Here is a 13983-nt window from a genome sequence, read left to right as displayed (position 1 = left end):
TTAGGCATAGAGGCATGAACAAAAAGCTTGATCCCTATGGTGTCAAACTCAGGGTCCATCAGTAGAGCAGTGGGTGAAGGCCACAATTAAAGTATTAAGACTTACTCCAGGTGAGCACACTAGCTGCAGTGTATGGGCGTCCTTACTTAAGGCAGAGTTTAAAGAAATAAAATAGCTCTGAAGTCTGCCTCGTGAGTCAGATTGGACTTGTACTCCTCTCACTTGAACCATAGATAAAGGGATGCTATGTAGCAACACTTGTGCAACTATTTGCCAGCATCTAGGTCCCGTCCTAGTGTTCACAGTACATCCCCAATCCTGCTCCAAGAAAGTAATGAGAACTCTCCAGGTTCTGGACTATCAGACTCCTTAGTAACAAGCTGATTCGTCAGCCAGAAGCGTTGAGGGAGGGAGTGAAGAAACAGTTTTATTCTTGTAAATATCATACAAAGCAACAAAGAGCCAAACTTGGTCAATATCCCATTTGGTTCTTTTATTAGCAGAAGTTAACACAGCAAGTCATGAGATCCCATCTTATATGGAACCAACCACCAGAGACCCCAACCATCAAAAATCCCAAAATGTGCTTTGTTGCTTCCAACAGTAAGCAATTTAAAAAAGAAAGAAAATACTGAACAAGGCCACTATTTAATGGGGAAGGAAAGGAGCTGTAGGTCCTATCTATTCTATGGCAATAATCTGCACACAGAGCAAGCAAGCCTCTGACCGCTGAGAGTAAGGCATTCAGGTGCCAACCTGGGAAGAGTTCTCAGCAAGCGCTACGGGGGGAAGTGCACAACTAGGCAGTTTATTGGAGCACAAAAACGTCCTAAACAGAGATTGACTGGGTTAAGAATTGCAGGTGGAGTATTGTGTTTTTGTAATAGTTCTGTGCTGTGTTGGGCCAGGTTACAATGTCCCTTCAGGGAGTGAGCGTAGAGTGATTCAGGATGGAGACTGCCACTTTTGCTGGTATTGATACAGAGGTATCCAAAGTGCTTTCCAGAACAAGTCTGGTTCTGATATGTACCATTGCTTTCTCAAGTAGCAGCGCACCCCTCCTGCCAATGCTTATTAAACCCTCTCATTAAAAGTGCCTGGTTAATACTGCTATGTATTCCAGTTAGGCACTACACAAACCCACAATACAATACAAGCCTTTCCTTCGGTCCTATTGACACCCACTATGGTGATTCCACCAAGAAAAACATCCCTCTAAGCCTCCCACAAGCTCCAACAAAGCACCTCTTTCTACAGCTAAGCTTTATTTCAAAGTTTCTGAAAATAACTAACCAAAGGGCAAAAGAGAAAATACTTCCTTTTTAGAGTCAGTGAGGAACCTTGAATATAATCAAAGTCTTCCACTTCTGTTCAACCCTATTAGACAAGATAACTGTTTGAAACATTGATTAATAGCCTGGATTCCCAAGAATGTTTACTTGTAAGATCTCTACAATCCACATTTTTAACTTGCAAATTTGAACTTTCACCCTTTAAAAATTTAGAACAATTTTACCTTCCTATTGCTTTGTGAACCACAGCATTTTAGGAGCTGTTTAATCCTAGGTGAGAGGTTTCTAGCAACTAGATTCTTACTCTAGTACATGAAACTTCTGTGCCATACACTGTGTACCTGACAATCAGTTTTGCCCCAAGACTCAGAAGATTCTCCAACAATCTGCTTATCTTTCTGGCTTCTGACTAGGCTCCAGAGATCAAGCACACCAACTCAATGAGAGAAGAATATACGCTTCCCCCTATGCAGAGGCTCCACAATAGTCCAAATGGTCTCAATTTTACTTCCGGGTTAAAAAAAGCCAGCTACCCCATTGGTTAAGCACGGCTGGGAAATCACATTGACTGGACCTGAAAAGTGAGAACTGTGCAGGGTTTAGTGCAGATTTAAAAAAGTCACAAGATTCTGTAGGACAAGGGGCTCTGTACACACATGAAGGTGATATGCGTTAGGTCAAGGGACACCATTAAATCTGAGTGCTTCCTGCTGGCTGCTTCACAGCACAGCACTGCCCATGATACCAGGGAAGCCAGCTACTCTCCCAGCAGGAGCAGAGGCAACGGTAGGAAAGGGAGTCTATTGCAGCACAGGGAATTTACTCAATTTAACACTAGGACTTCTGTGGATAAGGAAGAAATCCAATAAAAAAATCCAGAGTGTGTGCAAGTAGCCAAACGGTATTCTTCCTTTGAGTGCACAGCTTCTTCCTTCCAGTCCCAGCCTATCTTCCTCACCCCCATTACTCCTCACATGCTTACCCACCTGGGGAGCGGTTCTATTCTTTCACAAGTGCCATTAGCAACATGTAATCATATCAAAGCATGGTAGATCCATGAATGGCAACCAAAAAGGTAGAAAACAGTGGCTTTTGTTTGCAGAAAGGTACCCATGGAATCAATTCATGAGCCACATCTCTCACACACACACACCCTGTGTTACACTCCACTTCATGTGGCAACCATTCAACTTCATTCTAATTTCACAATCCAAACCCCCCCCCCCCTCTCAAAGGGCCAAGAAAGCTCAGAAGGCAATTGCCCCATGTGGATGGGCAGGGGTCAGATGCATCATTCTAGTTACCTTGAGTAGCTAAACTTACTAACACTGAGACCTGAAAGAGAGCCTGATTAAAAAAGTAGGCATCTGGCCATTGCCAACCTCTATGTGCCATGTTCTGAGCCTGCTCCAAACACTGAGCAGAATGCCATCTTGCCCAGTACATGCCAGCTTCCAGGAAGAGTCTGCAGGACCATCATGCCTCACTCCCAAGGATTTTACCTGGTCCTCCTGCAGTCACTTCTTTTGTGCAAAATTGAAACAGTGTGTGGTACTTGCATGTTGCATTCTATACAAAACCCTCTTTCCCCCCACCCCATTTGTTTAAAACATTTATATAAATTTATTTTAACAGAAAGTTAGAAATCTTATTTACAATTTTTTCCCCAAAAGAGCATCTAAAATCAGCTCCTTCCCCTGCCCCTAAAGAAGATATAAATCTTAGCCTAGATTTAAAAAAGAAAACTGCTAAGCCATCCCTCCCATTTTCTACAAATAAATATGGCATTGAACAGAGGAAATGGTCCTCTGTAGCTCAATCTGTAGATCAAGAATAAGTTAGGGTTTAAGAATTTCCTGGTCTTCAAATTGATTCACTCCATTGTTTGAGGTATAAATTTCTCGTGTCAGAAATCCCAAGAAGCTTCCATATCCCATTACATGAGGCTTGGATTCTCCGGTGTTCGCGTCACTAGCCAGTTAACATCAACGCCTCTTGCAGTCCACTGTTTTGGTTACGATCCTGGGCTGAAGGCAGGTTTTACTGCATGGCTCCCTCCTCCGTGCAGCCTCCCCCAACTGTGAAACGGAACTCCTGAAGGTTTGAAACACCATGGAAGTGCACAAAAGCTCCGGCCACTACGAAGATGTGAAACAGCTGATGGGAGTGGAACTGTGGAAACAAGACATTTCTGTTCAGCCAGAGACATATGGAATCCAAGTACCAACCTCTTTCCAAAGAGACGTGCGTTGGGCTGAAGCATAAAGCAGTGCACAGCAGCAGCATCTTATTAAGATTACTTGCTGGGCTATCCAAGATCCCATATTGCACCAGTCACTGTATTATCACTGACTACAGCATTCCCCCTCCCTTCCAAGCTATATTCACTGGAAGCAGGGGAAAAACCTCTGCTTCAGATTTCACAGCCACCAAGATCACTTGCACAGTTGAAATTTAAAATGAATGTACAGCTATATGCTTTTCCTTCATACCTGTCTTTGGCAGATTTCACACCAGGCCAAAAGGCTTAGAATTACAGTGTATTTTTTCCTTAGACTCTTAATGCCTGGCAATAGGGATACACTGTTGCTGCTGGGATTCATGACATATCCTATCTTACACACGCGGATAGGTATTGAAGCTCTACTCTAGTCCTGGACACAATGTCATCAAGTGGACTTTCAAAACAGTTGTTCTGTCTTCTCCCTCACCATAGGGGGAGCCAGGCTGAACATGAGTCAACAAGTAGTTTGAGGTTTTAGTTAATACTAAAATCTGAAGTTCAGTCACTGGCTATCCAGGATAAGAACCCAGGAAGTGAGTGATTATAGTGCAGCAGAATGGAAACCATGAAGAAGTGATATTGATCATATCTCCCAGGTTAAAGGAAGAGGTATAGCTCAGTGGTTTGAGCATTGGCCTGCTAAACCCAGGGTTGTGAGTTCAATCCTTGAGGGATCTGAGGCAAAAATCAGTCTGGGGATTGGTCCTGCTTTGAGCAGGGAGCTGGACTAGATGACCTCCTGAGGTCCCTTCCAACCCTGATATTCTATGATTCTAACTTATAGGTAATGGCATGAGCAATGGGTTTGCATAAATGCTGTATATCCATCTGAAGTATCCCTAAGAGACTAGGAGCAAAGTGGCATGCATATGGCAGAGCCTCAGTGACAAGGTACAGCCCCACAGCTAGCCTTTGTAAAGGCATTTCAATGATCCGTGACAGCATTGGGTCAACTTTTCAATGGTCAAATCCACTAATCTCTTCCCAAATTATGAAATCTCAAAAGCAGTTTTTAAAGCAGTTACAGTTAGTTGCCATAATCAAACACACACAAAAGCACAGCAATACCAGACCTCAACATAACAAGCTTGTTAGTACCCAATTACTTTGCAGACTCACCCAGATATCACACTTGCCCGGGAAGAATCTCTCTGGTATACGGGCAGCATACAGCGCAGCACCAGTGATGTACAGACAGGCCATGAGTGCCAGCCAGCCTATCTGCCCCATTGTGGCTGCCTTGAGAAGGCCCTCAGAGATGACAAAGTGCAGGGTGGGGATGACACCACTGAGGCCGAGACCCAGAAATACTCCTAGGAGGAAAAGAAAATGGTGGAGTCAGGCTTGGACAAAGAAAGCAGAATAGGCAGAGCCTAACATTCACAAAAGATTTAAGGTGGAAGCTGTTGAAGCTGGAGGTCTGAAGTATGGCAGCAAGTTTATGCCATAACAAAGTAAGTGCTCAAGAAAGTACAGAGTGCCTCAATACACTACAGCCTGGTCTACACTGGGGTGGGGGTGGGGATGTGTGGGAGGGTGTCAATCTAAGATACACAACTTCAGCTACAAGAATAGTGTAGCTGAAGTTGACGTATCTTAGATCGAATTACAATTAATTACTTTGCGTCCTCGTGGCACTGGATCAATGGTCGCGGCTCCCGCGTCGACTTTGCTTCCACTTCTCGCACTGCTGGAGTTCAGCAGTCGACGGGAGAGCGATCGGAGATCGATTTATCGCGTGTAGTGTAGACGCGATAAAATCTATCCCTGATAGATCGATCGCTACCTGCCAAACTGGCGGGCAGTGCAGACGTACCCTACAGGTACTGGTCAGCAACTCTTCTAGACATACTAAGTGTTAGTGGTTCTTTGTACAGGCCATCTATGCACCAACTTGAGTGTTAACATTCTTGGGCTATAGAGGGCGCCTAGATCCCATAAAATATTCTGCTACTGAAAGTATGGTAGAGAATGACATGCAAGAAAGAGGAAATGACCAGTGATGTAGACTATTTATAGTATAGCATACAGGTTGCCCAAGAATGAACATAGAAGAAATTGCACCTGAGGCTTATCTGACCCTGTAACTTGCCAGATCACAGCTTGGCTGATTTCAAGGTTGTCCTAGCATAGAGTATTAAACCCTGAAGATCTGAACAACAAGCCTTTTCAGTAAGAATTTCCATCGTCCGTACAGTTAATACTCAGGAGACTGAACTCCCTGCTGTATCCAGACATTCAGATCTTTCCTGAATACAAGGAACAGTACCTTGGAGTGCATACAGGTTTGTATACACACAAAACGAACATGAAGAAACATGAGAAACTTGATATAGCATTAAATTGTGTTACCCAAAGACTCCTTATTCTTCATTGGTGAAGGTGACAGTAACTACTCTTGTCTACCATAGTCAAAGGGAGAAAAGCTAGATATCCACAAGATTACGATTATATGTCAATTTCTCAGTTGCACTCAGCAGGGAGGCTAACCTAATATTATAGCCATACGATGAGCAGTACTAGGAGTCCATGGGAGTCAGACTGCCAGTATCTAACCTTTAAAAAGGGAGAGAGCTGTTTAATAATGATGGAAATACTGTTAACTGCCTCTCCCATTCCAGGTGCTGCCCCCTACTCCTGCACCCAGAGGGTCTAACTTAACACAAATGCCTCTTACAGCAGACGTGACAAGTTTACTGTCCAAGAATGTGTTAGTTGTGTTTCCCCACACACAGGGACATCCTTTGGTAATGCAGGCTTTTCCTATGAGTCAGCTTTTGTAATGAGTCAGTAGGAAGGATCAACGGTAGTAAAGAAGCAAAAAATAAGTTTTTTACCTGCTCTTACCCCTCGGTACTCAGGGGTTGCAAACATGTCCCACTGGGAGACTATTATGGCTGCAATGCCCAGGACACAAATCACGATCAAGTAGATGAAGCAGGGCTGAGGGTTGCAATAGAAGGAGTAGTAAAGCCATGGAACAAAGCTGCCCATGATGAGAAGTGCGATGCCAGAGTAATCCAGCCTAGAACAAAACAAAACAGGTTGACAAAGAAAGCCAGCCCCAGAAGTTCTTGTACCACCCCATGTACTGTTTATATTAAGAGCCACCTTATCCCTGTAAAATGGGATTACTTACCTTGTTCACTGAATGATTACTTCCACAGACCCCCACTGCAGATGTTACTTGCCTAGCCATGCAGTTATAAGACCATTTTTGAGCAGTCGTCAGTAGGCGTATGCTGTTCCCCTGAGCCCAACATTCCACAGGCCCAGGGTATAAATAGCCCACCCCCTCTAAGAGTACCTCAAGTTTTTATTCTGAGGATAAGAAAAAATTGACTAAAAACATTCAGGAGCATTTTCTTGATGAAAAAAAAAAAAAAAAAAGACAGCCAGCAAATAGGCACTATAGGTCCTACTTGAGTGCAGACAGAATTCTGGACACTTTGTTCCGACTTGTCTGACAAGTCCACACCAGGATAGCAAATACAGACTGCTGACCCAGGGTCTCAGTGACCACCTAGGAAACAGCCACTCAGATCATCAACTAAGATGTTTTTATATCTGCAGAGCAGACAGACAGAGTCCTCACATTCCAGATGCACAATTCCCACAGACTGTTTGCTTCCTGACAGAGGAACTATCATGGCCTCTTGCAGGAACAGGTTCTTTAGGAGGGAGTCTTTTGGGCCTTCGGAGCTCTTTTTGTGGTAGACTTGCAGACTTCACAGCCCTTGGCCAAGTGACCTTCCAGAGCAAAAAGTCCTCGTTGTCCAGCCACAGCAGAGTGCTCAACAGGGGCAAGAGAAATACTCCTAAACCCCTTTTTATTGGGCAGATCCACTATGTCTAGCAAGGCCCAAGATGACCCAAAATAGGTTAAAAAAGGACAAAGGCAAATAAGTTACACTTTTAGACTTCAGAATCTAAGCTGTAATTAATTAAATATTTAGATATAGTCATCTTGATGGTGAAAAGGAAAAGTTGGTTCTGAAACTGCTCCAGCAAAGAGATAGAGTGTATTTATACCCTTGGTCTAGAGAATGTTGGGCTGGAAGAAACTGCACGCAACCCCTACTCAACTACTATTCAAAAGTGTTTCCATGGCCACATAACTAGGAACACTACTGTTACAGTGGGGCTCCCAAACCCTACCCAGGATTTCCCGCCCTATTCTGCCCAACTAACATGCATTCCCCCACTCTGGATACTTACTTGGAGAAGAGCCGAGAGACACCTTCTGAATGGCAGTAAACCGTGTGGAAGAGCCAGGAGAAGGAGAGGCAAAGGATGGCTCCCAAGAAGAACATTCCAACAACTACCTTCTCCTGCACAGGTGCTACAAAGGACATGTTTGGCCGGAACATATAGAAGATTCCCAGACACAGGAAGAACACACAACCTAAGTAAAGATAAGACAGAGGTATCAGACTAATATAACCTGAAAGGTACTGTACTGGACCAAGTTTACAGGCGTGGGAAATACTGAACAAGGATCATAATGACAAAGTTACACTTTCATGTGCTCTGATCAGTCCTATGTTTGACCCTCATCAGATTGCATCTGTACACATGTGAATAGAAAAAACGGTTACTTACCTTTGTAACTGTTGTTCTTCGAGATGTGTTGCTCATATCCATTCCATGTAGGTGTGTGCGCGCCGCGTGCACATTTGTCGGAAGACTTTTACCCTAGCAACTCAGTGGGTTGGCTGGGCGCCCCCTGGAGTGGCGCCACCATGGCGCCGGATATATACACCAGCCGACCCACCCACTCCTCAGTTCCTTCTTGCCGGCTACTCCGACAGTGGGGAAGGAGGGTGGGTTTGGAATGGATATGAGCAACACATCTCGAAGAACAACAGTTACAAAGGTAAGTAACCGTTTTTTCTTCGAGTGATTGCTCATATCCATTCCATGTAGGTGATTCCCAAGCCTTACGTAGTCGGTGGGGTCGGAGTGAGATGTTGCAGAATGCAAACTGCTGAGCCAAAGGCTGCATCATCTCTGGACAGATAGACCAAAGAGGCAAAGGTCCGGATAGAGGACCAGGTAGTAGCATGACATAGCCCCTGGAAGGGTATGAGAGTCGGAAAGGCAGGAGAAGAAGCCTGAGCCTTGGTGAAACGAGCAGTAAGGTGGCTCGACGGAACATGGGCCAGTCACAGGAGGTGCAAATGCATGACGTCACCCAAGATGGAAAGCTCCGGGAGGAGACAGGTAGGCCCTTCATCTGGTCTGCCAATACAACGAAGAGTTGGGGGCGTACAAAAAGGCTTGTCCGCTTGACATAAAAAGCGAGCGCCCTACGGACGTCTAGGGAGGGCGAATGTGCTCCCGTGGCAATGAATGGGCTTCGGAAAGAAGACCGGAAGGAAGATAACCCGGATGATATGAAAGGTCAACAGCACCTTAGGGAGGAAGGCCGGATGTGGCCACAACCGCCCCTTGTCCTTATGCAACATAGTGTACCGTGGGTCCACTGTGAGAGCCCAAAGCTCGGAGACTTGTCCAGCCGGTGCAAAGGCTACAAGGAAAAGCTGTCCCTCAGGACAGGTATCTCAGTGAGCATGTTGTCAGTGGTTCGAATGGAGCAGGCATAAGTCTGCTTATAACCAGGTTGAAGACCCAGGAGTTGGTGGGGCGGTGAACCTGGGGGCATAAATGCCCCAAGCCCTTGAGGAACCTAGAAACCACAGCGTGTGAGAATATGAAGCGGCCATTCTCCCTTGGGAGGAAGGTAGAGATGGCTGCCAAGCGCACCCTTAATGATGAACTGCGCCCAGCGCTGCTGTTTGAAGATCATAGGCAATCCCAGAGGAAATAGATCAAAACCTCTGTGGGGGAAACATTGTGTTTCGTAGCAGCAAGAGAAAGACTGCCAGTTGGGCAGAAACGTTAACCGAGTGGAAGGCTTCCTACCACCCAGGAAAATCCTGTAGAACCGAGGCAGAACAATGTAACTCGGATCGGTTTAGGCCCGCAGCAGGCGTGCGGAGATGTGCAGGGATTGCAGGTCTAGGTGGTAAAGTTTGCCGTGATCCAGCGTTATGAGGTCTGGGCAAAGAGGCAGGGGAATCGGTTGGCTACTGACAGGTCGAGCAACATGGTGTACCAGTGCTGCCTGGTCCACGCTGGAGCGATCATGATCAGATGCGCTCTGTCCCTGCGGAGTGTTAGCAGGACCTTGCGAACCAGCGGGAGCTGTGGGAAAGCGGACGGCAGATGGCTCGTCCACAGCATCAGAAAAGCGGCCAAGATCGAGTCCTGGGAGAGGCCTTGGCATGAGCAGAACTTCTCTCTCGTTCCGTTCCCACGAGAGCGAAGTTCCAGAAACGTAGGGATAACATCCGGAGGAATCAACCACTTGAGAGACCGGAAGGAGCTGCTGAGGCGATCCGCCAGAGTGTTCCGGACCCCTAGGAGAAAGGACGCTACCAGGTCCGTCAATGGAGCTGTGCAGGAGTCCCGGAGCTGGATAGCTCCCTGCAAAGAGAGGAGGACCGTGCTCCTCCGTGCTTGTTTATGCAACGGGTGTCCGTTGTGTTATCTGTGAACATCGAGACACAAAAACCTTGTAGGTGCTGCTGAAGCGCCTGGTACACAAGGCAGACTGCTCTCAACTCCCGGACATTGATGTGCAAGGGCAGCTGTTGAGCCAAAGATCTGGAGTGGGAAACTGACCCAAGTGAGCACCCCAGTCAAGAGATGGGGGCATCCATCATGAGGGACACGGAGGGTGAGGTGGATGGAACAGCACCCCTGCACACATCAGGGAGGGCGTCGACCCCCAGTCGAGGGAGTCTAGGACGCTCGGGGGGGAATCGAGGCAACCATGACCATGCTGTCTCTGGCCGGGTGGGTACACTGAGGTGAGTCATGATTAAAGTGTACGGAGGCGAAGCCTGGCATGTTCGGTTACACACGTGCAGGCAGCCATGTGGCCCAGAAAAACTAGGCAAGTTCAAGCCAAAGTTGCCGGGAAGGTCCGTAGTACTTGTACAACGCGTGAAAGCAAGGCGTAGGTAAGCAGGCTATGCGATACTGAAGTCCAGGGTGGCCTTAGTTAAGTCTATTCCCTAAGCGGGAATCCGGGTGGATTTCGTTATATGGATCCTCAGGCCTAAACGCAGGAATAGGATCTCGTCGACGCCCACACGAGTGGTAACTTGGGCCCCGGTGGCCCCTGGAATGAGCCAATCGTCCAGATACGGAGAATGTGTATCTGACAGTGGCGGAGAGGGCGGCGACTACAGCCAGACACTGTGAATCCACAGGGGGCTGGATAGAGGTCAGCCGGGAGGACCGTAACCTGGAAATGACGGTTGGCCACAAACCGGAGGTACCTGCTGTGCGGAGGATAAATGGCGACGTGAAAATACGCGCCGTTCATATCGAGGGCGGCATACCAGTCTCCGGGATCCAAGGATGGGATGACGGTCCCCATGGATACCATGCGGAACTCCAGGTATATCATAACTTGTTGAGCTCCCGCAGGTCTAGGATAGGTCTGAGACCTCCCTTCACATTGGGGATCAGGAACTAGTGGGGTTAGAACCTTTTGTCCCTTTCTACCGTGGAACCTCCTCTATAGCTCCGATGGTGAGGAGCACCCGCACCTCTTGCAAGAGGAATTGCTCGTGAGAGGGGTCCCTAAGAGGGACCAGGAGGGATAGGCTTTTGCCCGATTGGTGGTTAGGAGGACCCTGATTTTGGCCCCTTAGGGGTCCCAACCAACGCCTACGACTGCCTCAGCATCGCCTGCTGGCAAAGCCCTGTCTTTGTCTAGGCGCAGGGTAAGGGCGGCGAGGCTGGGCGGAAAGGTCGGCGGTGAGACATCGGCATGTACATGCCGAGAGGGAGTGCATAGTGACCTCGCTGACCTTTGGGCCTTGCAGCCTAGGGCCAGTTTTGAGAACAGGCCTTTGTCATTGAAGGACAAGTCCTGTATAGTGTGTAGCAGCTGCGAGGGAAGGCTTGATAACTGGAGCCATGAAATGCACCTCGTGGCAACACCCGAGGCCAGAGCCGTGGCTGTGGAGTCCGCTACCTCCAACAAGGTGTGGAGGGGAGCTCTCGCCACTTTGATGCTCTCCTGGAAAAAGGGCTCAAACTCTTGACGGGAGATCTGAGAACCCGACTCCCTAAAGTCTCCCACTAGATGACAAGGGAGCAGGGGGAAAGACGTACATATAGGTGCCCGTCGCCCCTGGAGGATACCATGCACATGCATTCAACTCCCATGCCTACGGGCGGGATAGTGGCCACTTGGAGATTCATAGTGAATGCCACTCGTCTCGGGAGGTCCTGATGGGCCCCCAGGCCGATTAGGGGAGGGTCCAAGGAGCACGCTTCTGCCACCGCCTCATCTGAGGAGGAGGGAGACGAAAAGCCGGGGCAAGTGGGTCTTGTGTGGGCTCACGCTCCTGGACGACCTGCTGATCTGGTGGGATGTGGGAATCCGGTGGCAGAACCGGACTCCCTCCGTAGCGGTTGGAGAGGGACGACTAACTGTCACCCCTGGTACCCAGTGCTCTGACGGAACAGAGCGCGATGGGAGCACAGGTAGCGTGCCCAAGATGTACAGGGCAGCCACTGATGGAGGTCAGGGTCCTGTCCTGGAGCACCCGGAAGACTCTTGTGTCCACATCCGAATGGATGGCCATGGCGCTCGACGCGGCACCGGGAATCGGTACCGGGAGGCCTACCGGTACCGGGAGCGAGAATGGGACCTGCGACCGGAGCGATGCCGGGAGGGTGGCTGAGATCTTGAGGCTCGACGCCGGGAGCGGCTACGTGAGTCCAGTGCCTGGAGCGGCGCTGAGAGCTGGATCTGCACCGAGTGTACCAGGTCGGGGAACGGGCCGCTAATCGGTGCCGCGGGTACGACCGGTACCGATATGGGGAACGGTGCCAGGACCGTGAACGGTACCCGCACCGGGCTTGACGACAGGACCGAGAACATCTGCGAGACTGCGATCATGAACGGTGCCACTCTGTGGTGCCGACGCCGGGTGGTGTGAGCAAGACAGGCTCGCGATAGACAATATAACCCGCACCGGCGGTACCGGGGTTAAAGCAGCGTAGGCTCTGCCCTTGCCATCAACTCCCTCGCTGTGGAAATGTTTCCGGCGTGGAGGGAATAGTGAGCTCGACCACAGCTCGCATCAGGGAGCTGTCAGGTGCTGGACTCGACGGCTCCTGCGTGGCCGGAGTCTACGGTGCTGATACTGTCGGTGCCGCAGCAGGTACCGGCGCCGGGCAGTGCGACGTAGTAGGGCGCTCGGGCTGCGGAGCAGGCAGCTCGGACGCAGCTCAATAGCGAGCTCGACCACGTTCCGTACCGGGGAGCTTTCCAGCACCGGACTCGACGGCTCTTGCCTGGCCGGAGTTAATGGTGCGGATATTGTCGGTGCCGCGGCAGACATCGGTGCCGGGCGATCCGACTGAGCATAGCGCTCGGCTGCGGAGCAGGCAGCTCGGACGCAGCAAGGATATTGTGCCTCTTCATCCTCCAGGCCGAGTAGACGTCGGAGCCAGCAATGGTCGGCGCCGAGAGGCCTTGGCGGTACCGGCGATCCGGTGCCGAGGGAGCGCTCCTGAAGATTAGCCAGCGCTCGGAGCCGAGAGCGGAGGAGCAAGAGCTGCCTCCCTCAGGAGCTGTTTGAGACGAAAGTCCCGCTCCCCTTTGATCTCGGATTAAAGGCCCCTCAAATGTGGCACTTATCAGAGGATCTCATGTCGGCATCGGCTTGTGGCCGGCCGAGCATTATAAAACCCTGTGGACCGGGCATCGGACCCGGCACCGGGTGAGGGGAAGAGGATAAACCCCGAACCCCTGTGAAATAAATACTATACTACAAACAAATAAAGTTAACTATAAACATCTGAACTATATACTTAACGAGAGAAACTACGAGTAGCTAGGGAAGTGGAGGTCAGCTAAGCCGCGCTCCACTGTTCCAACGACCGACACGGGCGGTAAGAAGGAACTGAGGAGTGGGTGGGTCGGCTGGTGTATATATCCGGCGCCATGGTGGCGCCACTCCAGGGGGCGCCCAGCCGACCCACTGAGTTGCTAGGGTAAAAGTCTTCCGACGAACATGCACGCGGCGCGCACACACCTACATGGAATGGATATGAGCAATCACTCGAAGAAGAAAACATGGTTTCACTTGTTTTGTGAGGTACCCAGAATCTGGTTGAGCATACAACCACCACTCACCTATAAGCCTGAGACGTGATCAACCCTCACCCCCCATAGTAAGCCAGCCTTGGGTGAAACTCAGGGAGTTCACTACCAAAAGTGGAAAGAAAAAAATAAAAGGAATAGTCTGCTGGTGATAAAGCACTCCCACCTCAGGAATGTTCCTAACGAGAGTTATAACCACCAAGGTTGTAAAG

General features: G+C 49.2%; 1 protein-coding gene across 5 annotated transcripts in view; it reads right to left on the bottom strand.

The window, feature by feature from the left end:
* Window positions 1–468: 468 nt before the first annotated feature.
* Window positions 469–13983, bottom strand: part of ADIPOR2 (adiponectin receptor 2) — a 72263-nt gene continuing 58748 nt past the window's right edge. For all 5 annotated transcript variants that reach the window (XM_044991347.1, XM_044991317.1, XM_044991338.1 and 2 more), the window contains 4 exons: window positions 7795–7981; window positions 6414–6601; window positions 4696–4889; window positions 469–3464 (listed from right to left, as the gene is read on the bottom strand). In XM_044991347.1, coding sequence (XP_044847282.1) covers window positions 3333–3464; window positions 4696–4889; window positions 6414–6601; window positions 7795–7981 — 701 coding nt within the window. In that variant the 3' untranslated portion in view covers window positions 469–3332. The remainder of the gene's footprint in view (window positions 3465–4695; window positions 4890–6413; window positions 6602–7794; window positions 7982–13983) is intronic.

Source organism: Mauremys mutica, chromosome 1 (genome assembly GCF_020497125.1).
Source record: "Mauremys mutica isolate MM-2020 ecotype Southern chromosome 1, ASM2049712v1, whole genome shotgun sequence".
Taxonomy (NCBI): domain Eukaryota; kingdom Metazoa; phylum Chordata; order Testudines; family Geoemydidae; genus Mauremys; species Mauremys mutica.
The sequence above is the reverse complement of the archived record's forward strand: the minus strand, read 5'-3'. Positions and strand labels throughout refer to the sequence as shown.